The 27,107-nt window shown below is 44.0% G+C and overlaps 3 protein-coding genes across 8 annotated transcripts in view; 1 reads left to right on the plus strand and 2 right to left on the minus strand.

Annotated features, from left to right (window-relative positions):
• Positions 1-4,416, minus strand: part of DROSHA (drosha ribonuclease III) — a 107,136-nt gene extending 102,720 nt beyond the window's left edge. For 3 of the 6 annotated variants that reach the window (XM_084781098.1, XM_084781096.1, XM_084781093.1), the window contains exons 1-3: positions 4,252-4,415; positions 3,197-3,307; positions 647-709 (exon numbers count right to left, since the gene is read on the minus strand). In XM_084781098.1, the coding sequence (XP_084637224.1) occupies positions 647-663 (17 nt within the window). In that variant the 5' untranslated portion in view covers positions 664-709; positions 3,197-3,307; positions 4,252-4,415. Of the gene's footprint in view, positions 1-646; positions 710-2,322; positions 2,373-3,196; positions 3,308-4,247 lie in introns of all 6 variants that reach the window. The other 3 variants (XM_084781094.1, XM_084781097.1, XM_084781095.1) reach the window with 3 other exon arrangements.
• A 129-nt stretch (positions 4,417-4,545) lies between these two features.
• Positions 4,546-23,744, plus strand: LOC311598478 (UPF0489 protein C5orf22 homolog). The gene is made up of 9 exons (XM_084783521.1): positions 4,546-4,727; positions 6,765-6,910; positions 9,645-9,794; positions 13,094-13,520; positions 15,262-15,324; positions 15,646-15,767; positions 18,032-18,098; positions 20,143-20,282; positions 21,315-23,744. Exons 1-9 carry the CDS (start codon positions 4,590-4,592, stop codon positions 21,445-21,447), a joined length of 1,386 nt encoding a protein of 461 aa, XP_084639647.1. The 5' UTR covers positions 4,546-4,589; the 3' UTR covers positions 21,448-23,744.
• A 606-nt stretch (positions 23,745-24,350) lies between these two features.
• Positions 24,351-24,814, minus strand: LOC311598479 (large ribosomal subunit protein uL14-like). Its single transcript, XM_084783522.1, has one exon. The coding sequence runs from the start codon at positions 24,786-24,788 to the stop codon at positions 24,366-24,368; it is 423 nt and encodes a 140-aa protein (XP_084639648.1). The 5' UTR covers positions 24,789-24,814; the 3' UTR covers positions 24,351-24,365.
• Between the last annotated feature and the right edge of the window lie 2,293 nt (positions 24,815-27,107).

The following is a 27,107-nucleotide window of genomic DNA, read 5'->3' on the forward strand; positions in this document are numbered from 1 at the left end:
CTGGCCACATGCTCTGCTGGAAACCTGCATAAGGACATGGAAGAAGAAAGCTTCTGCTCTTTGCTTGCAAAGTCCATTCCTTCATTGGCATTAGAGCCTGCTTCTATGGGTTCCAGCATCTACTGAAGACCAGCTGAGACATCCAGCCTCATGGACTGAGCAACTACAGAATTCCTGGACTTTCCATTCACAGCCAGGCATTGTTGGGTTAGCTGGGCAAGAGTCTGCAAGTTATCCTAGTAAATCCCATGTCTATGTATATAGACATTCTTTCTATAAATTCCTTAGCTCTAGGGAACCCTGACTCATTTACCTCCCTTAGACTTCCTGCTCTTAAAGTACTCTGTGCTGCTGCTTAGCAGGTCCTACAAGCAACATGGTCAAGCAGTTAATTATGGAAGCCTGTTTTCAGTGCTTCCTTGCAATCAAGAACTGCAAGCTCAATCAAGGGATGGCTCTAGCATGTTCCATTACCTCTTCCGGTGTGGTTCCTGTCCCTACACCCAAAGCGCTAATGAGTTACTACATAGATAAAAGGATGAAGGCAGTCCCTGCCCTTCCCCTGAGTATGAAACTTTGCCACCCTCTGTGGCCCACCACCTCTTCTCCAGGCTCTCTAAAGTGCCATCCTCAGCAGAGCACTTACCACGTACTGCCTTGCATGATGTGTCCTCTAGATAAGCAGCATCTTCCCCTTAGAATGCAAGTTCTACAAAACAGAAAGAATAAACTATAAAAGCACATTTTTAAGGTTTTGTTTTTGCTTACAATTATCTTATCAGTGATTTGTTTTGTTTTGTGTTTGTTTTTCCAGACAGGGCTTCTCTGTGTAGCCTTGTGTGTCCTGACATCCAGATTAGTTGTACAGTTGTGCTAACTCAAAACTATCGTTGCTAAACTGACCGAAAGCACAACCACCTCCCATCTCTGGTTTAATTAAAGATCAAAATAGGTGCCTGCTGCTGAGGGAAGACTTACCAGACTTATACCTCTGGATTTTTGTTGTTGTTATTTTGTTTTGTTTTTAAAGGAAAGAAGGAAGATCTTCACTTCCTAGAGAATGCAAATTTTTAGAAGCTTTGGTCCCACGTAGAGTAAAAATATACTATTCTTACCACAACATCATTGGCCATCAGCACTTTAATGAATGCTTTAAACTGTTCTGTAGGCATTGTAACTGTGTAAACACTAAGTATATATGTTTGTATACATTTTTGTGGCAACTACTGCTACAAAAAAAAGCTTGGATGTTTACATTTTTGTTCATTCCATGTATATATATACCACATAGGAGGCTAAATAGGGAGGATTTTGAATTTGAGGCCAGCCTGAGCTCCATAGCAAGATCCCACCTCACACAGTAATAATAATAATAATAATAATAATAATAATAATAATAATAATAATAATAATAACAACAACAACAACAAAAGATCGAAGGAAAGATTTCCTGCATCCTTCACAGACACTCTTCCCTTCACTGTAATATAAATTAGTCATAAACCAAACACAAAAATCAGTGAAACTGGCTTTCAAATTCAAATATACCCACAACCTTACTAAGACAACAGATACCATTCTTTACCTTCATTCTCAATTCTTCCTACAGAAGAACATGGTAAACATAAATGAACTTTGGCTAAATGCTTCTTTTAAAAAAATACAATACTGGGCTGTGGTAGTGCACACCTTTAATCCCAGCACTCAGGAGGCAGAGACAGGCAGATCTCCGAGTTCGAGGCCAGCCTGGTCTACAGAGCTAGGACAGGCAAGGCTACACTGAGAAACCCTGTCTCATAAAACCCCCACAATTAAGTGCAAAAAAAAAAGCTTTAATGTAGAAACAAATTTCCAGGGACTAGAGAATGTCTGGGCAGTTAAAGAACGCACCTGCTGCTCTTTCAGAGTTCAGTGGGTGGCTCCCAACAGCCAGGAGATCCAGTGCTCTCTTATGCCCCTGGAGGTACCGACACACACATACACACACACACACACACACACACACACACACACACACACACAAATATGTGGAGCAGTGGTTCTCAACCTTCCTAAGGCTGCAACCCTTTAATACAGCTACTCATGTTCTGGTGACCCCCAACCATAAAATTATTTCATTGCTACTTCATAACTATAATTTTATTACTGTTATGAGACAATAAATGTAAATATCTGATAAAGTAGGATATCCTAGACACACTATGCTGGCTATTCTTGGCTGTCAATTTGACTACATGGAGTGCACACCTGTGAGAGATTTCTGCTTAATTTGAGGCAGGAAGACCCAATTCTAGTCAGGATCTTTGAGGAAGGCAGACATACCTTTACTCCCGATCTAGATCTAATGTGGGTCACACCCTCTTGCTGGAAGCCTGTATAAAGACATGGAAGAAGGCATCTTTTGCTCTTTGCCTGCTTGCTCTTGCCCTGTTAGCAAGTCCACTTACTCACTAGCATTACAGCCAGAGAACTCTAACACACACACACACATACACACAAATAAAATTGTTTTAAATGTTTAAGCTTTTCTTTATCAAACTAACAAAGTAAAAACAAACCAAAAAAAACTGAGCTCTATCAATTACTGCTTAATAAACAGTAGCTACGGAATACTGTGACTAATGATTACTCCTCATCCCAATGGTCTCATAGCTAAACCTGGGGCCCAGTGACCTACTGCTGGCATCACAGGCTACTCACAGCCAACAGAATGGAGCACAAACTCCATGTTTGGCATTTGAGGCCCAGACCAGAACAGGTTGTCATCTTATTTCCTTCCCCACAAAGCCCCTCTCAGCCCATGGGGGAGGGGGGGCAGTTAACAAACTGAGCACTATCATGAAACTTCTTTGGTCTCATTCTCCCCAGCCTATCCGTGAATTCCCATCCACTAGCCAACCTCTTATTGGACCCCCTTTGTGAAGCATTCCTGACTTCTTTTGGAAACATAATTTCTTTTTTTTTTTTCCCCTGAGACAGGGTCTCTCTGGAAACATAATTTCATCCCTTCTAGATTGCTGCTGCTTAGTCTATACTCTTTAGACATGCATATAGACACACATACACAAAAATAAAATTTTTTAAAGTGTTTAAGATTTTATCAAGTTGACAAAGGGAAAAAAAATACAAGTAATTGAGTTCTATCAATTGCTGGGAGCTACTGATCATTAGTCATAAACTCTTTTACTGAACTCACCAGAAACTGCCTCATGTGGCAGCCATGTGTGCCCATGTTGAATTCCTCCGGGATGATACTGGATCCGTGAAATCATGGGCTCACTCCTCATGTCCCCATCCTTCACAGCCTCTGCACACAACAAACGCCAGGAAAGTTTTACACCCTCTCACTGCACAATGTTGCATTATCTCCAACTTTACATTTCCCTTCTGTTTCTCACCACAAACCTGCATTAACAAAACCACCTGGGAAGCAGGAGTTGTTTTTTTTTTTTTCAGTGATTCCGTCATTTCCTGAACCAAAACATGTGAGGCACCGTCCCAATCTCTGAAGACTCAACGATTAATAAGGCATACAAGCCTGTAGGGTTCAAGGATCTCAAAACCCATGTACAGATGTTTAAATAACAATAACAGTAATAATACCATATCTCGAACACTACAAAAGGGAAAATGCAATGTGATAAATACAAGAAAATAAGCACGTGAAGAGCCCAGGAGAACAAAAGGGAATATAATGAATCTAGAGGTGGGCAACAGTCAGAGGAATTATCACCTCTCAACAGTGTAAAAAAAAAAAAAAAATTCCTGGGCTGCCACCTGAAAGCAGGGAAACCAAGGAAGCTACTCTTAACAGTTCACTCGTCCAGGAACGCCAACGGACACACAGGAGTTGCAAGGTGTCACCGAGACGCCTGACTTTCCCCGGGCTGAACGTGCAGCCAGGCCTCCTTCTGGCTGATACACAATTGCACGTTTTCTAGTTTGCATCTCCCGCCAGCCTGCGAGCTTAAGCGCGGGACTCCGGGACTCGCGTTCCCTCCGGCCCCGGGGCGGCCTCGCGCCTGGAGCGTGGCGAGCGCTCCACGAACAGATGGAAGTCACCGCAGCCCGCTTCTGCGTAACTGCGGGATCTGTGCCCAGGGTCGCCCCTTCGCTCCCGGCGGCCGACCTGCACCGGAGCTGCCAGACCCAACTCCCACCATCCTTTTCGCTGAAGCCCCGGACTCCATTTAGATCCCGACCCTCGATACTCGCTCTCCAAACACGGATCAAGCGTCCCCGTTTACCTACAGAGCATGCCGGGGTCACCGCCAGAGCCGAGCCCCGGTAACTTTAACAGCCTCCACGGCAGCGGCGCCGCCCGCGCCTCCGGAACAGGAAACCCCAGGAATTAAAAAAGCAAACCTGAGAAAGCTGGGCCTAGGGAGGGAAAACTCTCCAGAGAGCGTCTCAGCACCTTCTGCGCCGTGATTGGCGAGTCAGGGAGAGTGACAGACATATAGACCAATTGACATCGCCTACAGCTCTTACACCCGCCCCCCCACCTTGTCGTTGTCCAATCCGGAAGCGCAACCGGGTGAGCGCGCGTTTCCGCCTCGTGAGGGAGGTGGGGCGCGCGGCTTGTGGGGATGCCCGGCTCCTGTCCCGGCACCTCGCAGTTATTGCAGCCCAAGTCGCGCGGAGACATGAGTGACACTGGAGGCGACCGCGCGCGCCTCAGGCGCTACCCCAAACTCCCGGTATGGGTGGTGGAGGATCACCAGGAGGTGAGCTGGCGACAGACGCCACCGAACCCAGGCAGCCTGCGGAGCCTTGGACGGCAACTAACGCTGGCTGCCGCCTGCCCCAAACCGAACCTGAACCCTCAGCTATGAAGTGGGAACAAAAATCATAGATCGTTTTATAGCGCTGTTACTGAGAGAACATAAGCCTTCGGCGTTTATTAACGTTTATATGGCAGTGCTGTGCAAGAAACTTATTAAAGACAACCAAGCCAGAGGTCCATGGGTCTAGGAAATTTGTTTAAAGGGCCCATAGAGGATCTATCTCTCTCTCTCTCTCTCTCTCTCTCTCTCTCTCTCTCTCTCTCTCTCTCTCTCTCTCCCCTTCCCCCTCCCCCTCCCCCGTGTGTGTGTGTGTGTGTGTGTGTGTGTGTGTGTTCAAGAGTGTCAAGAGTGAAGCTCAATGGTACAGTGTTTGCCACAGACTTTGGGCTCAACCCCTCCCCCGAGAAGAAAGGAGGAGAAAGGGATTTACTGATGGAGAAAGTTTTTAAAAGGGAAAAGAAAGTTGATTTCTAAGACAAAGCAAACTTTGGGTTGGCCTGTGCTTTGAAATTTAGTAGTAAACCTAGGCTTATAGAGTGTAAGAGGAAAAGTTGGCATCTAGTGCAGCTCCACCATCCTAAAGTGACAGAAAATGCCCCAAAACTGTACCTAGAACACAGTTAAAGCTAGAGAGAGTGGTTCTGGGCTGTTGAATGATAGAGATGGAGGTTGTCATCAGAACCATCTATGGTAAAGAAATACATTTTCCCACTTTTAACAACCTGATGCGCTTCAACTTTGTGTGTAGAAGAATTTCAATTCAGAACATGGCTGTTCTGGCAAGAGATCACATCCTCAGACCTTCTAGGTCTGTGTGATCCAGCTGGAATAAAGACATGCCTTTAATCCAGGAGACAAGCAGATCTGAGTTCAAGGCCAGCCTGGTATAGAGCACGTTTCAGGTAAAGAGAAGCTTAGGTCCCGGCGTGATGGTGCACACCTTTAATCCCACACAGTGAAGGTAAAGTTAGTTTGTAAAAGGAAGTGCCCAAGTTTAAAGTGTTTTAGTTAGGTGACAGAAAAAGTGACAAATCAGAGAAGACTTGACAGAATAGGATATGCCCATCTCCTGGGAAGAAACAGGAAAGGGAAGCTGCTTTAGGGAGCAGCAAAGAGAATGAGGAGAGAGGCAGGTTTTTGGGGGTGGGGATTGGGGTTTTTTAGGGGTTTTTTTGCTTGGTTAGGTTTGGGGTTTTTTGTTGTTGTTTTCTTTGTTTTTCGAGACAGGATTTTTCTGAGTAGCCCTGGCTGTCCTGGACACGCTTTGTAGACCAGGCTGGTCTTGAACTCACAGGGATCCACCTGCCTCTGCCTTCCAAGTGCTGGGATTAAAGCATGCTCCACCATGCCCGTTTTTTACCAAGGCAGTAATAGCATGGTAGGTTGCAGAGAGAGAACTCAGGTGAAGACCAAATGAGCCAGAGAATGAGAAGAAGCCAGAAGATTAGAAAAGATTGCTGGAGTTAGTTTGAGGCCAAGCAGAGCAATTCAGGGGCCAGGAGAAAAGCCAGAGTGCGTTAAGTTGGCTGGGAGAGGAGTTTGAGCCAGAACAGCTGGGTTGAACCAGCCAGCCAGAGTTCAGAAAGAACAAGAAACCTGGCATAGTAGCGCATGTCTTTAATCCCAGCATTCGGGAGACAAAGGCAGGTGGATCTCTGTAAGTTCGAGGCCAGCCTGGTCTACAAAGTGAGTCCAGGACAGCCAGGGCTCTGTTACATGGAGAAATCCTATCTAGAAAAAGAAAAAAAAAAAGGAAAAAGAGCAAGAAGGGGTGAACTTATTCAGCAGTAAGTCTCAGAGGCTGAAAACGTAGTAGGCCTAAGTTAGATGGTATGGGGGGCTAGAAGCTTCCAGGACTAGGCCTCAGTTAGCAGACAGAGGCAGTGAGCCTCCCAGACAGCAGTTGAAGCAGGCAATTAAAAATTAGTCTGCACCTGACAGTGTACAATTCTCAATGTGTCTGTGCCTCTCTTACAGGTTCTGCCCTTCATATACCGAGCCATAGGTTCGAAACATCTTCCTGCCAGTAATATACGTTTCTTACATCTTGACTCCCATCCAGACCTGCTCATTCCTGTGAATATGCCAGCAGACACTGTGTTTGATAAAGAATCACTCTTTGGGTAACGTTGTTTTACTATATTTTATTTATTTGAAATACAACATGTAGCAGATGCTAAACAATAGAATTTTACTACAGTCATGTTTGGCGGTTTTGTTTGTTTGTTTGCCTTTTTTTTTTTAACTTAGAAAAAGTGTTTCACAAGCTAAAAGAGCCAAATAGAGAATAGTCATGTTGGTTGATACCTGTGATCTCAGCCCTTGGAGCACTGAGGCAGGAGAGTTACAGTGTAAGGACAGCCAGGGCTACATTGAAACCTCTTTATGGTTAAGTGTTAATTGTCAACTTGGTAGAATCTAAAATTATCTGAGAAGTGGGCTAATGGGCTTGCCTGTGGGGCATTAGTAGATGTTTGAAGACCCTCCCGCTGTGAGTGGAGCCATTCCTGCCTGGGTCCTGGGCTGAGTGAACAGAGAGGAAGTGAGGCAGCACCTTTAATTCATCTCTGTTCCATGATTATGGATGTGACAGGATCTTTAAGCCCTCGCTGCCTTGACCTCCTTGCCAAACTCTAAATGTCTTATGTCATAGTATTTTATCATAGCAACAGGAACAGAAACTAAGACTCTGTGTGTGTGTGTGTGTGTGTGTGTCAGTGTGTGTGTGTGTGTGTCTGTGTATGTGTGTGTGTGTGTGTGTGTGTGTGTGTGTATGTGTGTGTGTGTGTGTGTAAATGTTTGCATCTGTTTTAGGTGTTGGCATTATGTCCATATAGTAACTACTTGTAATGTGAAAGCAATCATGTATGTTTTATAAACAATGACAAGAGGTTGTTCCAATAAAGGTTTACCAAAAAAAAAATTATAAAAACAGCTAAGCCAATAGAAGATGGCCTGTAATTTAGAATTTGGAACATTAGAAAATACTTGAAAAGTAATCTGGGCAAGTTCTCCTTTCCTGTCCCCAGCTAAAATCAGAATAGGGGACAACAAGATGTGCCTTCTCTAAAGAGCAGTCTCATAGTTATGAAATGGAACACCTTTAATTTGCCTGTCCTTTCAAGGACTGTGTCCTTCCTACACCCTTCCTACATCTAGTGTCTTTATTTTCAGGTCACAAATCCTGTTGACTTTCATTTTTACAAAATCATAGAGATGGGGCTGGAAAGAGGACTCAGCAGTTAAGAGCACTTACTCTTGTAGAAGACCCAAGTGAGATTCCTTGCACCTTCACTGCTGGCTCACAACCACTCTAAAGGAGCCAGCACCATCTTCTGATCTCTGCAGCTGCACGCGCACGCGCGCGCGCGCGCGCGCGCGCTCACACACACACACACACACACAATTAAAAATAAATCTGAAAAAAATAAAGCCATACAGGTGGAAGTAAAGTTTGTAATTTTATCTTCAAACATTATAGCTTCTCAATATAATAAAATTCCCTGGAATTGCCATTGTCTCATATGTAAGTGTATATTATTTTCAGCCTATGGTAGCTTTTAGTTGACTTTTTCCAAATCTCCAAATCAAAGCACTAATTCCTAAAGAAATGTGTTAGTTCTACCATTCCCTTCCTGTCTTTCATTGTTTAGAAATTGAAAAGGAATGTTAAGATTCTTTTTCTAGTTTTGATATTTTGTAGACCAGGCTGGCTCTCAACTTGCTATATGGCCAGGGCTGACCATGAGCTCCTGCTCTCTCCACCTCCTCAGCGCTGGGACTGAATGTGTATGCCACCATTCCCGTGTCTGCCTTCTTACACTCTTCAGAACCAAGCCTTGCAAATAAGGAGAGTTATACTTGTGTCTGTTTACTTTATTTCAAGTTAAAAATAAAGTTTTCAGGTGTTCATTGTAAGGTATTAAATTACTATATCAGTACAAACAAATTAATGCTTGTAAAAAAAAAACCTATCAAGTAACATTATGTAAATATTTTAGGATCTCTTTAATTTTGCCTTTGTATGCAACACCTGGGCTCTGCTTCGTTCAGTCTGTTGCTGTCTGTTGTTTGGGACACTATGCTCTCACAGAAGTGATTGGAAAATTAGATAGTAGTTTCCTTACTAATTTGGATGAGTAATGCTGTGATTATTCTTTGATCCTCCTCCAAAACTCCACACACTTCTGAAAGCTTAGCTGGAAAGCAAAATCCAGCAGTTCAGCCTCATGTCTAAATAACCACAGTTAGTTCATCTTTCAAAGAACCAATTGTACTTGCTTCCCAAGTCCATCCTAGGTACTTTTCCCTGAAGCAACCACTGTACTTCACAATCAATAGCACAAGTTTGGGTGTGCTCCTTTTTTAATACACAGAATTTTTTAAAATCTCTACTCAGAGCCAGGCGTGGTGGGGCAAGCCTTTAATCCCAGCACTCGGGAGGCAGAGGGCGGATTGCTGTAAATTCGAGGCCAGCCTGGTCTACAAAGTTAGTCCAGGACATCCAAGGCTACACAGAGAAACCTTGTCTCGAAAAACCAAAAAAAAAAAAAAAAAATCTCTACTCAGGAGCAAGCATTAATAAAGCCAAGAATATTCTTCAGTCAAACTAGCTTTGGACAAGGGTGATGGCTAGTAATGAAACATGTAGTAACCACTAACAGATCCTGCATTGTACTTAGGGTACCAGCCCTCCAGGATGCTTGTACACCATCAGTACATTTGTTATTTATTTAAAATAAAAACAGTTTTAACCTGGTAGTCTCAGCTTCCTCAGGGCCATACTCCTGAGACCTGCTGTCTTAAAACATTTGTGATAAATCATTCATTAATAGTTTGAATGTTTCTGTTTTCCAGAGAATTAAGTATTGAAAACTGGATTATGCCTGCTGTTTATGCTGGCCATTTTTCTCATGTCATATGGCTTCATCCCACGTGGGCTCAGCAAATCAGAGAGGGCAAACACCACTTCTTAGTAGGCAAAGACATTTCTACCACAACCATCAGGTAATGTCCTCATTTTTGATGAATATGAAAGGATGTGAACACTTTTTATTTTACTTTGGATTCGTGTAATAACCTCCTAAAAGCTTACCAGAGTCATGGTAAGCCCCACCTCCTCCAAAAATAGTTCCTAGATCACCAGAAATAGATTTTTAATCCTCCTGATCTCTGTCATGTATCTTGTATCTGTTGCTAGTTGGATTGTTTTGTTTTAAATAACGTTCCTTAGAATTTGGATTCCATTGCTGGCTAACTTGATCCAGTCTTTATAGTACCTTATAGATTTATATAGCCAGTGGTGCTTTTTTTTTCCTGCTTCTTCTGATACAACTATAGTATGTTGAATTTAACTTTTAGAAGTGAGCCAGGCAGGGTAAGTGGCATACATCTGTAATCTCAGACCTTGAGAGGCTGATGTAGGACAGTGCTGAAAGTTAGGAGTCAGCCTGAACTACAGAGTAAGACCCTGTTTCAGATGCGAAGACAGGACTGGAGATGTAGTTTGGTAGAGAACACTTGGTCTAACATGCCTACAGCACTGAGTTTAAGTCCTAGCACTGAAAAACAAACAAACAAAACACCTTAAGTTTACCTTGGAGTTGTGGCACACACTTGTAATCCTAGGGGTCTGGAGGGAGAAGCAGGAAGATGTAGAGTTCAAGGTCATCCTCAGCCACATAGTGAGTTTGAGGCCAGCAGCAGAGGCTGCATGAGACCCTGTCTCGAACAAAACAACAACAAAATTCACTGGTTTTGTTTTCATTTTTAATAAGTCAATGTCTGTATAAGTAGATTTAGGTCTTAAATTCATTGATGTGACTTTTGGTATTTAGTCTAAATTAAATTATTATGCCCTCTGATTTATGTACGTCAGGGTTTTTGGCTGCAGTACTTAACCAACATTCCCTATCCTCTGCCTTGTGTTGCTACAGTGTCTGTGTGTAGCTTGTGTTGCTACAGCGTCAGTATGTAGCTTGTGTTGCTACAGCGTCAGTATGTAGCTTGTGTTGCTACAGCGTCTGTATGTAGCTTGTGTTGCTACAGCGTCTGTATGTAGCTTGTGTTGCTACAGCGTCTGTGTGTAGCTTGTGTTGCTACAGCGTCTGTGTGTAGCTTGTGTTGCTACAGCGTCTGTGTGTAGCTTGTGTTGCTACAGTGTCTGTGTGTAGCTTGTGTTGCTACAGTGTCTGTGTGTAGCTTGTGTTGCTACAGTGTCTGTGTGTAGCTTGTGTTGCTACAGTGTCAGTGTGTAGCTTGTGTTGCTACAGTGTCAGTGTGTAGCTTGTGTTGCTACAGTGTCAGTATGTAGCTTGTGTTGCTACAGTGTCAGTATGTAGCTTGTGTTGCTACAGCATCAGTATGTAGCTTGTGTTGCTACAGCATCTGTATGTAGCTTGTGTTGCTACAGTGTCAGTATGTAGCTTGTGTTGCTACAGCGTCTGTGTGTAGCTTGTGTTGCTACAGCGTCTGTGTGTAGCTTGTGTTGCTACAGCGTCTGTGTGTAGCTTGTGTTGCTACAGTGTCAGTGTGTAGCTTGTGTTGCTACAGTGTCTGTGTGTAGCTTGTGTTGCTACAGCGTCAGTATGTAGCTTGTGTTGCTACAGTGTCTGTGTGTAGCTTGTGTTGCTACAGTGTCTGTGTGTAGCTTGTGTTGCTACAGTGTCTGTGTGTAGCTTGTGTTGCTACAGTGTCAGTATGTAGCTTGTGTTGCTACAGCGTCTGTATGTAGCTTGTGTTGCTACAGTGTCAGTATGTAGCTTGTGTTGCTACAGTGTCAGTATGTAGCTTGTGTTGCTACAGTGTCAGTATGTAGCTTGTGTTGTTACAGTGTCTGTGTGTAGCTTGTGTTGCTACAGTGTCTGTATGTAGCTTGTGTTGCTACAGTGTCAGTATGTAGCTTGTGTTGCTACAGTGTCTGTATGTAGCTTGTGTTACTACAGTGTCTATAGCCTCTATCTTGTGTTGCTACAGGGTCTGCATCTGTCTTTTCTTACTGCAGTGTTTGTTCTCTAGCTGTGTGACACAGTATCTGTATCCTCTAGCCTGTGCTACTCCAGTGTCTTTAGAAGTAGCAGTTCTTCTGGGATAGGAGAAAACATGTCTTGGGATAGGAGGAACTTTTTATCAGTGTGCACATAACTTTCTGTGTCCTGCCATATGAAAATTGTGCTCTTTATTTGTTTCCATTCTTGACTATATTACCTCTGGTGGTGTGTGTTGTCATTTATATGAGTAACATCTTAATTTATGAAAATTGTCCTTACTATACAATTTTTAAAGTAATTAGAACTCAACATATAACACATATTGGTCTGTATGAAAGAGTGAGTTCAGTGTGTTGAGTGGACCTAATAGAACCTGTAAAATCAAATCATTTCATAGATTTTTGTTGTTGCTGTTATTTGACGGACTCACAACAGCCCTTTGGTCTCCTAAATGTTGGGGTTAAAGGTATGAACCACAGTGCAGCTTGATAGGGATATACATGTGTGAATGAAAGGGCTTTTCATACCTAGAACTCTCTGTGAATACCAGATTGTCTTTGAACTCACAGAGACATGTCCTCCAGGTGCTGGGACTAAAGTCATGCACCCCATGCCTGACATCATATAGTGGAATTTTTAATCTCAGAAGACAAAGGCAAGCAGATTCCTAAGTTCAAGGCCAGCCTGGTATAGAGCAAGTGTCAGGTAGAGAAAACCTCAGGTCCAGGCATGGTAGTTTAATCCCAGCACTCAGGAGACGGAGGCACACAGATCTCTGAATTCTATTCAGTGCTGTTCAGGCAGTTCAGTTGGGTCAGTGAGTTAGAGGCAGTGCAGTGGAGTTGAGTTCATGGCCTTTCAGTTCATGGAATTCGGAGGCAGTTTTTACCTGGAGAGTTTTACAGAGAGAGGTTGAAGAGAGAACAAGCTAGACACAAAAGAAGACAAAAGAGCCAGTCAACTGGTCCACGCTCTTGGGAGTCCTCCTAGGTCAAAGTAGCTTTCCATTTTCATGGTCATGGCTGGTCAGCAGGGATGGGGAGAGCACTGCTTTATCCACCTATTGTCCTACCACAGCCACAGAGCAGAGCTCCTGTGGTGGCCATGTCTAGCTGCAAGGTGGACTACAAAAAACATGCAATCCTCCCTTTGGGCAGTAGTGTGCCGGCTCAGATGTGGAGAAAGCAGTTTCTACTTAAGAGAAAGTGCAAGTGTTAAAGCCCCTTGTTTTTGCCAGATGAGTCTTACTTCTACCATGTTAAAGTATGATGTCAGCTAGTGTGCTCATTCTTTAAACTACTTTTCCCTTTGGTCCAGGGTTACAAGTACTGATTATTACTTCCTAAGTGATGGTCTGTTTGTACCTGAAGATCAGCTAGAGAACCAAAAACCCTTACAGTTGGATGTGATTGTGGTAGACCCTCACACAATGTGTCACAATCCGGATGACAGGGACTCTGTGTCCTCTGCAAAGAAGCCCAAGCTGGCACCGCGAGGTACAGAGAGCACTGCTGCTGCGAATGGGGACTCTTGCTCAAAAGAACTGCAAGGGGACACAGTGACAGCCAGAGGTGACGATGCTTGCCAAGAGTCCGCATGCTCATGTTCTGAGAGTCCGCCATGCCGGAGCACGGCCTGCGCTGGGGAGATCCTGGAAGTGGTGAAGACTGGAAACGCATTTGTTTTAGATATTGACCTGGACTTTTTTTCTGTCAAAAATCCCTTCAAAGAAATGTTCACTCAGGTAAATGTGGTATTTTGAAAACATAGACCTTGAGGATTGCATGGCATGTCTCTGGATTGCAGACAGCAAGCTTTCTGCAAACGGCCAGGTGATAGTTACTTTAGGTTCAAAGGCCATGGTTTCTGCCACATATTCTTCTGTTCCTTAACAATCTTTTAAAATTATATACAAGTTAAGCGTTCCTAATTAAAAATTCCAAAATCTGAAATACTCGAAAATGATGAAATGCACTTGTAAAGTCCCCAGATACTCAAAGTCCGAAAGACTCTGAAATTTGATAGGACTTCTGCTCACAAGCATCTCAGATAAAGACATCCAGCGTGCATTCTATTTTATAATTTACTCGCTACATTCTTATTTCCTTGTACATACATTTATTTATCTTAGGCCACAGCACACATGTGGAGGCCAGAGGACAGCTTTCCAAAGTCAGTTTCAAAATCATCAAGCTTGGTGGCAGGCGCCTGTACCCTGTCACACATCTCGCTGGCCCAGCCTTATTTTTAATATAAACAGGGAAAGGCATAATTGCATGCACTTATTTTGGCTGGTTGGTTGGTTTTTCAAAACAGGGTTTCTCTGTGTAACAGTCCGGGCTATCCTGGACTCACTTTTATAGACGAGGCTGGCCTCGAACTCACAGCGATCCTCCTGCCTCTGCCTCCCAAGTGCTGAGATTAAAGGTGTGCTCCACCATGCCTGGCATGGCACGTGCTTATAATGCCAGTGTTTTAGAAGTAGATTCATGAGTTCAAATCCAGCCTGGGCTACATAAAACCCTATATCAAAAAAAAGAAAAGTCATCCTGGGAAAGGTACTTGCCTTTCTGTTTGTTTGTTTGTTTGTTTGTTTGTTTTTCAAGACAGGGTTTCTTCATGTAACATCTCTGGCTGTCCTGAAACTCACTCCGTAGACTAGGCTGGCCTTGAACTCACAGAGATCTGCCTGCCTCTGCCTCCCAAGTGCTGGTATTAAAGGCGTGCGCTACCACCTGCCTGCTTACCTTTCTGACTTACAATGTAAGCAACCATCCACAGCCTGCTAAGGGTGTATCTCAGTAATAGAACGTTTGCCCAGGGTAATGGGTTCAGTCCTAAGTGCTGCAAAGAAAGTACATAGTAAATAAGCCCCAGCTCACAGTATTATTAGAAGCAGTAAAGCACTGAAGACAGTGCTGCAGTATGTGCCTATACATTTTAGCTCTGAGCGAGCACTAGTCCTAAATAGTCGCTTATATACAGAGCTGCCTAGTTACAGTTTATTTACTCCTTTTATTTAACTTACAAAAATATCTATATGTATTAGGCATCTTTTCTTTAACTCAGGTCTGCAAGCCAGCATGGCTTTGGTACAACGGAGTTCTCTTTGTTGCCAGGGAAGTAGCTGCATGGTACACAGGGACAATCTTCTGTCGTTGTCATTGAAGACATGTATGTCTCCCATAAACGGCTAAAGTCGGTTTAGGTCATGGGGATAAATCCATTCACATAATGCTATAGTATTAGAAACACTTTGATGACCGGTAGCCTATTAGCTAATCTTTATACTGTGTCATGCTCACCCAGATAAACTTGTCCTGATAAGTTAGGTCTGCTTTGGAAATCTGAAGTATGCAATGTGCCTGTATACAATACAAAAATAAAGTGTGCAGTTTCTCTGAACATTATTTAACGAGTTCTTCCTGTATCACAGACGTATCAGTGGAAACTCCTAACCTGGGGGGTTTTGTTTTATCTTACAGGATGAGTACAAAATCCTCCAGGAGCTTTACCAGTTTAAAAAGCCTGATAGTGACCTTTCTGAGGTAAGCCTCACGCTTTATCTACCACTTTTGTTCTTGGGTTGTTTAACAGTCTATGTAGTTCTGGCTGGCCTCAAATTCAGCCTCCTGAGAGCTGGGACTGTAAGTAGGAACCACCTGCCTGGCTCTAGTAAAATCTTGTAGCTTAGTTACATGTTCTCAACTACCCAGATTCTTTGTGTGCATATATGTACTCACACATGCATGTGTGTTCTCTGGTGAAAGCCCCAGCTAGAACACAGAAGATACTTTTAACTAAGTGAACTGATGTTTTCATCATAGGAGTGTTTACCTGCATAACTTCCGTTCTCAATGTCTTTGAAGGAAGATTTGGTAGACATTGTGGACACGCGAACTCGTCAGTTAGAAGATTTAGAAGCAACTTTTGCGGATTTGTGTGATGATGACAGTGAAGAAACTGTACAGAGATGGGCTGCAAACCCTGGGTAAGAGCCCTAAACTGTTTCTTCCCAAAGCATGAATTGCTCATTTTAATTACATTTGCAAGTTTGTTGGGTGAATGGCTCTTTAAAATTAGAATTAAGGGTTGGGGGGGGCGGGGTGCCTTCATCAGTAAGGTGCTTGCTACATCACCGTGAGGTCCTAAGTTCAGATCCCGAGCATCTATTTAAAAAGCCAGGGTCAGTAGTACTAGGGAGGCAGAGACTAAAGCATCATAGGTCAGTGGCCAACCAGCCTAGCTGAGCTGATGAGCACCAGAGTCAGTGAAAGATCCTCTCTCAAAAAATAACTGAAAAGCTGGGCATGGTGGCACACGCCTGTAATCCCAGCACTCAGGGAGGCAGAAGCAAGCAGATCTCTGTGAGTTTGAGGACAGCCTGGTCTACAAAGCAACTCCAGGACAGCCTAAGCTATACAGAGAAACCCTGTCTTTAAAAAAAAAAAAAAAAATGAAGACACCACCTAGTGTTGGCCACTGGCCTCTTTATTGGGTATTTCTATGTGATCTCTGTCAAAGGATTTGGAGGTAGAGGCAGGAAGATCAGGAGTTGAAGGTTACCATCAGCTATATATTCAATTACAAGCTAGCCTGGCCTCAATGAAACAGTTATTTTTCTAAAATAAAAGTAATAATTATAATAATAATACATTTTTATTAAGGATCAAAAGCAAAGTGGTACACACCTTTAATCCCAGCACTCAGGAGGGAGAAGCAAGAGGATCTCTGTGAGTTCCAGGCTAGCCAGGGCTACATAGTGAGACCCTGTATCAAAAAAAAAAAAAAAAAAAAGTTCAGTCCTTTTAAAATATCCAATCTCTTTAAAATTCTAAAATGTCTTTTAAAAGTTCAAAATCTCTCAACTCTGAGCTCCTATAAAAATCAAAATTAAGTTAAATAACTTTTTACTTCAAAAGGGAATAACCAGGGCACAGTCACTATTAGATCAAAGCAAAACCAAACTCCCAACACTGTATATAATTCAATGTCTAGTTATCTGGGATCCACACCCTATCTCCTGGGCTCCTCCAAGGGCCTGTGACACGTCAGCTCTGCCCACTGCAGCACACACAGCTTGTCCTCTAGGCTCCGGCTGGCTCCCCTCCACGGCTGCTGTTCTTGATGGCCACCCCATGGTACTGGCCCCTCCAAAACTGCTGGGGTCCCTTGCTGCAAGTGGGCTGTATTTTCACCAATAACTTCTCGTGAGTCCTGTCACACAGTGCTAATCCTCAGCCGGTCTCCATGACCCTTTCACACCTTCAGAGCCTGAACCACCTGAGTGATTCTTGCACTGCCAAGTTCAGCTGCCAGCACCAGGTACAACCTCGGCTGTGTCCGGAACATATGTTCTGTATGTTGACTGTCAGACAACGCTTTCCAGCACATTTCACCTCAGTCATGCTGGGCTCTTCTCGGTCACTGCTAATTTCTCAGTTAGTGGACAGCATCCATTCTTCCAGGAATACAAAGGTTTTACTTTACTGGTTCTGCTCTCTGATTAATCACAGCTGATTCTTCAGCTCCAGCTGCGCAGACACCACAGATTCTTGACACAAGTGTCCCAGTACAGTCTTTGCCTCCCTCTGAAACTTCACAAGCCTGGCCTTCATCGTCCGCATGACCCTCAACATCTTTATCTTCCAAGCCCCTACAGAACATCACACTGAGTGCTCCATGGCTCTTCTAACCAAAGTTCCCGAGCCCTTCCACAGCCCTCCCGAAAACAACATGGTCAGCTCCGTCACAGCAGTAACCTGCTGTGCTGACAGCAGTTTGCTTTAGTTAGGATTTCTGTTGCTGTGATGAAACACCATGACCAAAGCAACTTGGAGAGGAAGAGGTTTATTGAGCTTAAGCCTCCACGTCAGTGCTCATCATCAAAGGAAGTCAGGACAGGAACTCAAGCAGGGCAGGAACCTAGAGGCAGAAGCTGGTGGAGAGGCTGTGGAGGGGTGCCGCTTACAGGCCCGCTCCCCATGTTTTGCTCAGCCTGCTTTCTTATAGAACCCAGGACCCCCACCAGGGATGGGCTCTCTCACATCAATCACTAGTTAAGAAAATGCCTCCCAGCCTGATCTTATGGAGGCGTTTTCTCTGTTAGGGTTCTCTCCTCAGATGACTTTAGTTTGTGCCAATTGGCATAAAAGTATCCAGCACAACTCATGATCAGGGTATATCTAGCATGCCATTGGTAGCTAGCTCTACTCGAGGTTACTGTGTCTAATGTCTGCGGTGGCTTTTTTCCAGAATGGAGTCACTAGTTCCACTTGTACAAAGTTTGAAAAAACGGATGGAAGCACCAGACTATGAAATGGTAAATATCTCATCATTGTAAAATTGATCCTTTGTACAGGCAATTTTCTGGGTGAAATTTTTGTTAAACTGGCTCATTCTGTTCATGTTGCTGGACCCTGAATGAATTATTAGAAAAATAAAAGATAAATACATGTTAGAAACAATTTTGAAAACATTTTTCCAGGAAAAGTATTCTTGTTTTATGTGTCTTAAGAAGCAGAGGTGCTCAGCGTCTTTTACTGTGTTTTACTATGATTTGAGACAAGGTCTCGTGTGGCCCCGGCCTGTCACTCACAGTCTTTTCCACCCCCACCTCACAGCTCTGTAGTTCAGGCATGCGCCACCATGCCCAGCTGTTATTACTTCTCCTTTGTTCACTGCGCTTGCTGGTAGTCCAGTCACACCTCGCCATCCATGATTTAGTCTGTAATTTCTAATTTCACCCATTTATTTTTATTTTATTTTATTTTTGAGACAAGATTTCACCAAGTAGTCCTGGCTGATCCGGAACTTGGCTATATAGATGAGGCTGGCCTCAACCTTCCTGTAGTGAGTGCTGGGCCTAACAGGGTGTGCCACCACGCCGGGTCATTAGTTCTTACTTAGGCTCCTTTCCTTTTTTTGAAAACTTACCTGATCGCAAAAGCCACACAAAAAAGAGGAAAACTGTTTGGTACATTTGAAATGTATTTGTTCTTTGATGCTTGTCAGTAGTGACCTGAGTGGTGAGAGAGACAGTTGTCATTTCTAATTTCATGTGACTTCACATAGACCTTAAAGCATATATTTTCCTTTTTGATCCAAAATTTAAGAAAACATATAGCTTTGAAAGTTCAGTTGAGGAGCCTGGAGAGATGGCAGTTAAGGGCACTGACTACTCTTCCAGAGGACCCAAGTTCAAATCTCAGCACCTACATGGCAGCTCACAACTGTCTGTAACTCCAAGAACTGACAATCCTACATGGACATACACACAGGCAAAATGCCAATGCACATAAAATAAAGGTGCATTGGGAGAAAGATTAAAGTTCAAGTGAAGCCAGGAAGGGCTTCAGAACAGTCCTCACACTCCGGGAGTGGAGTCTCCAGGCTCGCATGGACTATGTGCTTTCTTCCCAGGCAGTCTGGGCTACACAGCAAGGCCCCGTCTCAGAACTCAAAGATGAAGAGCATTTCTCAGATTGCCAGGCCATAGCCGAGACTCTAGGTGCTCTGCCTCTCAGCCTGCTGTCTCTGTCCCATCAGTGAGAGGGGCTGTACTGTTTTCTTCTGTTGTGGAATGTCATACCACTTTATGTGAGCTGGTATTTCCTAGCTTAACCTTCACTTGTGAAAATAAAAATAACAGCGAAAGAATATCACTGTTAATGCCTGCTAAGCCAAGGCTTACACTTTTCTGAACATGGCATTTGTTAAGAATAACAGACACTGGGGCTGCAGAGAAGACTCAGCCGGTAACAGCACCGGCTGCTCCTTCTGAGGACCCCGGTTTAATGCCAGCCTCCGCATGGCTTCTCACAAGCATCTGTGACTCCAGTTCCAGGGGATCAGATGCCCTCCTCTGGCCTCTGTGGACACTGCACACATGTGCTACATATGCATACATGTAAGGAGAACATCCATACACATAACATAAAAGAAAACGAATGATAGTACATGATACTCGGGCTTAAAAGTGTTGATATAGTCAAGTGTGTGTTCAAGTAAGTATGCCTGCAGCACTCCTCGATGGCCGCCTGCCGTGAGGGGTTTTGTGGCAAGCACTTTGACTGGCTGAGCCATCTCACTGTCCCATCAGCCTTCATTTCTGAGATGAGGTCTGACTGAATGTGAAGCTCATTACTTCAGCTTGGTTCACAGGCCAGTGAGCTTTAAGGACCTACCTGTCTCCTCACTGCCCACTGTCTCAAGAATCATCTGAAATCAGTAAAGTCTGAAAATGTCATCTAGAATTTGTCTGTCTTCAGTATTGGACCCTGACCAGCCGGTGCATGCTAAGCATACACTAACATGGAGCGGTACTCTGAGATCACGGTGTCATTTTTAATTCCTTTCACTGTCAGGTTCACCAGGCTGGGCTAACCTGCGACTTCTCAGAACTTCCTCATCATGTCAGCACAGAAGAAGAAATCCAGTATCTCATTCAGTCTGTCTATTGTTTATTGAAAAATCTACCAAAGCCTACTCTTGTGACAATCGCAAGGTAAGTATGATGGGCGGAGTGACAGCCCATCACAGCTGGCCGTGTCCCACTCGCTGAGACCTGTGGGGGTGTGGTCTCTCTGTGCAGTAGGGACTTTTGCAATGTAGTGAGTGCAAGGATCTTTGAAATGAGATTATCCTATGACCTGAGTGGAACTGGTATTGTCACAAGACTCCTAGTAAGAGGAGTCAGAAGTATCAGAAGCAGAGGAGGTAAAGTTTGGAAGATGCCATACTGCAGGTAGCATCTAGATGCTAGTAAAGGTGAGAGAATAGAACTTGCCTAAAGCTGCATCTTTTACAACCCCACCATCCCCCCCTGCCCTCACAGTCCCGCGCGCGCGCGCGCACATACACACACACACACACACACACACACACACACACACACACACACACACAAAAGAGAATGCTAAGCAGTGAAGAGCGTTTGCTGCTCTTAGAGAGGGCCTGAGTTCTGTTCCCAGCACCCAGCATCAGGTAGCTCACAACGACAACTCCAATTCTAGGGTTTCTAATGCCCTATCCTAGACTCCGTAGAAATACACATGTGGGTGCACACAACACAAACACATAAAAATAAAATTTAATGAAAAACTTCCCTTACTCTGAAACAAGACACTTTTGCCCTTGTGGGGGCTGTAGGCGGTAAAAAGCATAGAGAAGATGATCTGGGGAGATGGCTGTGTGGGTAAAGTGTGACACTGCAGCCCATGCTGAGTGCGCACTGAGAGGCCAAGGCAGGAAGATCCCGGAAGTTTGAGACCAGCCTGGTCTCCGGAACCAGTTCAAGACCATCCAGGTCTGTATGGCAACATCCTGTCTCAAAACAAATACCAGTCCTTAGTAATTGCACCTGTCCTGTAAGATAACTTTTTAAAGCTGATAAAGAACAGTTCTTGTAGAGCACCTGCGGTAGGGTAAACATGTCCCAGCTCTGAGCGGTTCCTCTACATCGCCCACTCAGCTGTTCCTTTGCGCACAATGGCTGTCTCACCCTCACCCAGTCTTCTTCTCTTTCTCTTGACTCCAGGTCGAGTCTGGATGATTACTGTCCCCCCGAGCAAGTTGACAGCATCCAGGAAAGGGTCCTCGGTGTGCTGCGCTCACTCTATGGGGCCCTGGACGCTCACCTGGTGTATTCTGCAGAGTCTCCTTCTCCATGATGAAGCACAGAGCACCAGGCCCCTCTGCACTTGGCAGTTACAGCGTTTCTGCTCAGGAGTCTTCCACAGGACATGTTTTTATGTCAGCGTTCAGGTGAAGTCAGACAATTTGAATTTCCACGCAATATCAGTTGCTGAATACAGCAGTCGGGTAGAGGTGTTTGTTTTGTTTTTATTATTTTCACAGCAAGTCTGCTAACCCCAGTCAACAGGGACTGTTGGTTATCTTGCTTGCTTTCCGTTGTTGTCTTTGCTTTTGTGAGAGATATTTTTCTCTTTCCCGAACAGGTCTCTATTGTATTATGTGAGATTTATTTATTTATTCATTCAGCTGATGTTTATTTAGCACTGTCATGTGCCAGACACTATGAAAGACAAAGACGCTCTGCTCTCCTGTGGGAGACATGAGAAGCAAATACCAGGCTGTGGACAGCCTCAGGAAAAGGGAGAGAACCACAGATGTGTCTGGGGCATGCTGTCAGTTCTCAGGGTACCCTTGCCTTACAGGAAAGAAACAGTCTCCAAAGTAATAGAAAAAGATCCTTGCCAGCCTTGGAGCAAATCTGCCACTCTACGGATGTTGGTTTTTGGCTAAATGGTGGTAAATGTTCTCTAGCCTTGTTTTTATGCAAGAGATCTGGCAGAGCAAACCTGACCAGACACAGTTTTCTTTTTGTTGTTGCTTGTAGGTCTTTTTAGTTTATTGGTTGGTTGGTTTTGGTTTTCTCAAGACAGGGTTTCTCTTTGTAGACCAGGCTGGCCTAGAACTCAGAGCTCTGTCTGCCTTTGCCTCTTGAGTGCACTACCACCACCCCGCTGCTCGTAAATTTTGATAACTGGAAAGGCCTGTGGGGAGTTTTCCCTTCTGGTGGTCATTGTGGACCTCAGTGGTACTTAGTCACTAAGTATCACTTTACTGGCCACCAGGATCAAGGACCTAGAAAGTTTCTAAGCATTTAAGAGCCCTTGCTACAGGCTGGGAGCATTGGCACACACCTGTAATCCCAGCACTTGGGAGGCAGAGGCAGGCAGATTGCTGTGAGTTTGAAGCCAGCCTGGTCTACAAAGCAAGTCCAGTACAGCCAAGGCTACACAGAGAAACCCTGTCTCAAACAACCAAAAACAAAAGAAAAAAGAGCACTTGCTGCTCTTGGGGGGCTGGAGTTCAGTTCCCAGCACCCACATGACAGCTCACAACCTCTTGTAACTCCAGAGCTGGAGGCCAGTGCTCTCTTGTGGCCTCTTAACACTGCACACATGTATACATAGCCACACATAAATACATAAATAAAAATAAATCTATTAAAAATCAATGTTAATAATTTTTTTCTGATAAGCCAAGCCAACTTTTTAAGGAAAATTAAATCTTTGTGACCTGACATAAATACCTAAAGTCATAACAGTCTTCCACCAGCTTCCTCAAAATGTGACTGAACACAGTGAGTCCTCCCTTAGGTGAGAGCAGAGACAAACAACTAAGAGATAAAGAGTGAAGGACAGTTTATTACGTGAAGCAGTGAGGGAAGCACTGGAGACATTTTCCATAATAGTGTCTCTCCCCCAGTGAAGAAAGGAAGGGGATTTGACTTGGGCACATTTTTAGTGGAAAGACCATCACTGCATATAGAAGAGAGTATTTTTCCACTACATGCACTTGAAGCTGTTCCTATATGTATCCCAGAAGAGGGGCTCGGCCATTTTGACTGGATTAAACTTGGTGTGGGGGAGGGGAGGTGTGCTGGGACTTAACACCTGTAGCATCCTTCCCCCTCCACAGACAGTGTTTAGCCCTGAGCTCCCACTCGCCAGCTGTAAATAAGATACTCTTTACCACAGAAGCTATTTTCTCGGTTTGCCTTTTTTCCACATTTTGCTTCGCTTTTGTTCAGTAATTACATTCAACTGCTTAATCTCTTTTCCTTTAAAGGGGAAGCTGGTGTGTAAAGAGAAAATAGAACATCCATCATTCCTGCCTAGGCACAGCAGTTGTTTTCATTTTCACAGATCACTTTCAGCCCTCATCTAGCACAATGCAAGCATGTTTGTGTTGTGTAAGCAAAGCTAACTGACTTAGTCTTCCATTTTGATACGTGATGGCTCCAAAAAGTTTGTGTTCTTATAAAATCAGAATTGCAAATTTGTGCTGTTTGTTTTTAATTTTTTTAAATTTTCTGTTAGAATTCTGTAAGTAGGCATTAATTTTATGAATAAATTATTTTATGTGCTAAATAAAATTAAATGATATTTTTGGAAGTTTTAAGGTTTTTAGGTTAAAGTACAACACTAATTATTCTTGATCTCAGTCTGTTGCTTTCATTGGGCTTTAGCTATGCTTTTGTTTTGTTGTTTTGGAGGAATTATTATTTTTATAATTCCAGTGAATACTGATGTGATTGTTCCCTTTTTCACCTGGGTTGGATAAAATTGTATCAACTATCCAGGTACACACCTATAATACCCAAGCTAATGCAGAAAGATTCCTGTGAGGTCAAGGCCACATACTGAGTCTTATCTCAAAAAAACAAACAAAAATTTCATTTCCTTTATAGGATTCCTTGAGTTGAGGTTCATACACACACAGGCGCGCGCGCACACACACACACACACACACTTGTTGAATAAAGCCCAGTTAGTAAAGTATGAGTCTGCACATTCCAAACAGGAAGATACTGAACTAGCACATCCTTCATTTGTGCTGCAATGCCAGTGAGGGAATACATACACAGCACTGAAGCAGGGGACTTCATCCACTGAGCCACCTCTCCAGCCCCTGAATCCTGATGTTTGAAACAACATTGAATTTCCCAAAAGTTCTATGAATAATGCTTTCAATACTAGAAATCTTAGCCGAGCGTGCTAGTGCACACCTTTAGAGCAAAGACTTTTTAATGAATATATTTCACAAGTACACCAGAGAATCATGCGATACTGCCTGCATTGGATGCAATCCTGGACCACAAGTCTGCACACTCCTTTGCAACTGGACCTGTGATAGCAGAACCTTTCATCTCACCTTTATTGTTCACTATGACCCGTGCGTTATCTTCAAAATAAAGAAACACCCCATCTTTTCTTCGATATGACTTTCGTTGTCGAATTACCACTGCTGGATGGACCTTTTTCCTTAATTCTGGTTTGCCCTTCTTAACTGTGGCCATCACCATATCGCCCACACCGGCGGCAGGAAGCCTGTTCAGCCGTCCTTTGATTCCCTTCACAGAGATGATATACAGATTTTTGGCTCCTGTGTTGTTGGCACAGTTGATCACGGCTCCTACCGGAAGACCCAGGGAAATCCGGAACTTGGCTCCGGAGGACCCGCCGCGTCCTCGCTTCGACATCTTGAGAAAGAGTCAGAAAGCTAGTGCACACCTTTAATCCCAGCACTAGGGAGGCAGAGGGCAGGCAGATCTCTGTGAATTGGAGGCGAGCCTGGTCTACAAAGAGTTCCAGTACAGCCAGACCTATTACATAGAGAAACCTTTATTGAAAAAGGTGCTTTCCCATAAGGAAGGAAGCTAATGGGAGTTTAAAAGAGTTATTCATAATTTAAATTTTTCTATTATAATACAAGCATTCATTGACTTTAAATTTTTTATTATTTTATTTATATATATGAATGTTGTTTATGTAATCTTTTTTCCTTTATTTAATCATTTTACAGCCTGATCCCAACCCTCTCCCTCCTCTCCTCCCAGTCCCACCCTCATGCCCCATCCCCCATCCCCACCTCAGAGAAGGCGAGGGCCCCAAGGGGTGCCTATCCACCCTGGCATCTCAAGTCGCAGCAGGACTAAATATATCCTCTCCTGTTGAGGCCTAACCAGGTGGCCCAGCTCAGGGGAAAGGGATCCAAAGGCTCCTCCAATTGTTAGGGGGCCCACATGTAGACCACGCTGCACATCTGCTAGCCCAGGTTCAGCTAGTGCATGCTCTTTGGTTGTTGGTTCAGTTTCCATGAGCCCCCATGGGCCCAGGTAGTTGACTCTGTAGGTCTTCTTGTGGTGTCCTTGATGCCTCCAGCTCCCTCTATCCTTCCTCTCACTCTTCCACAAAACTCCCCAAGCTTGCCCTGTTGTTTGGCTGTGGGTCTCTGCATCTGTTTCCATCAGCTCCTGGATGAAAGCTCTCACGAAATAGTTATGGTGGGCTCCTCTCTGCAAGCATAGCAGAGTACCATTAATAGTAACAGGGGTTGGCTTTCTCCCATGGGGTGGGTCTCAAATTGGGCCAGTCATTAGTTGGCCATTCCCTCAGTCTCTGTTCCATTTTTATCCCTACACTTCTTGTAGGCCAGACAAATTTTAGATCTAAGATTTTATAGGTGGAATGGGGTCCCCCTCCCTCCATTGGAAGTCCCAACTGGCTACAAGAGTTTTGACTTTAGGCTCTTTTTTGTTTGTTTGTTTGTTTTTGTTTTTGTTGTTGTTTTTGTTTTTTGAGACAGGGTTTCTCTGTGTAGCCTTGGCTGTCCTGGAGTCGCTTTGTAGACCAGGCTGGCCTCAAACTCACAGCGATCCGCCTGCCTCTGCCTCCCGAGTGCTGGGATTAAAGGCGTGCCCCACCACGCCCGGCTGACTTCAGGCTCTTTAACCCCCGCTGCCAGGAGTCTCAGCTAGGGCCATAGGCTCCTGGTAGCTGCCCTGTCCCTGAGATGCGCCCCCAATGACTTCTGGTCTCTTTCCCAGTCCTGCCTACGCTTGCTCCTCACCCCCCTCTCCCACCACATGCCTTTAGTGCCCATGGAGTCCAGAAGAGATCCCTGAAAGTTAAAGTCAGTTGTGCCCTTCCTTGTGGGTTCTAGGAATCAATGCCAGTTCCTGTGCAAAGTGTAGCCAATGCTTTTAACTGCTGATCCATCTCCAACCTCCCTAATATTTTAATTTCTATTTTTTAAAAATTTTAGACAATGTAGTTTGTATATAACTCTTCCTAGATCCTTTCTACCCACTCTGTGTATTTTCTTAAAAAAGAAAAAAAAAACTAAAAAGCATGTCAAAAAATACCAAAACAAAAACTTGAACAACCACTTTGGAAATCATTCTGGTGCTTTCTTAGAAAATTGGAAATAATGCTACCACAAGACCCAGCCAATACCATTCCTGGGCGTATACCCAAAATATGCTCCACCATACAACAAGAAAATTTGTTCAACTTATGTTCATAGCAGCTTTATTCATAATAGAATCCAGAAATAACCTAGATGTCCCTCAACCAAAGAATGGATAAAGAAACTGGTACATTCACACAATGGAATACTACTCAGCTATTAAAAACAAGGAAACCTTGAAATTTGCACACAAATGGATGGAACTAGAAAAAATTATCCTGAGTAAGGTAACATAGACCCAGAAAGGCACACATGGTATGTACTCACTTATAAGTGGGTATTAGCCCCACATAGATGTCCTCTGAGAGACTCCACCCAGCAGGGGATCAGGACAGATGCTGGACTCTGGGTAGAGCTCTGAGGGTGGTGTGAAAGAATGGAGGCATGGAAGGATACAGAGGGTACAGGAGCCCCACAAGGAGACCATCAAGGCAGGCAGATCTGGATCTGTGGGGGATAGGCTGCACCAAGCAAGGACAATGCATGCAGTGAACCTCAACACCCTGTTCCGATATAGCCAATCGACAGCTCATTCTCCATGGTTGTGGGC

The sequence above is a fragment of the Acomys minous genome (assembly GCF_964271855.1).
Source record: "Acomys minous genome assembly, chromosome: 5".
NCBI classification, from domain to species: Eukaryota; Metazoa; Chordata; class Mammalia; order Rodentia; family Muridae; genus Acomys; species Acomys minous.

Bases quoted from the DNA above. Each gene is read 5' to 3' on its own strand.
- LOC311598478 (XM_084783521.1), top strand. From the start codon at position 4,590: ATGCCCGGCTCCTGTCCCGGCACCTCGCAGTTATTGCAGCCCAAGTCG. The intron at 15,325-15,645 runs GTAAGCCTCACG...ATGTCTTTGAAG, and splicing joins CTGATAGTGACCTTTCTGAG to GAAGATTTGGTAGACATTGT. The intron at 18,099-20,142 runs GTAAATATCTCA...TTTCACTGTCAG, and splicing joins AAGCACCAGACTATGAAATG to GTTCACCAGGCTGGGCTAAC.
- LOC311598479 (XM_084783522.1), bottom strand. From the start codon at position 24,788: ATGTCGAAGCGAGGACGCGGCGGGTCCTCCGGAGCCAAGTTCCGGATT.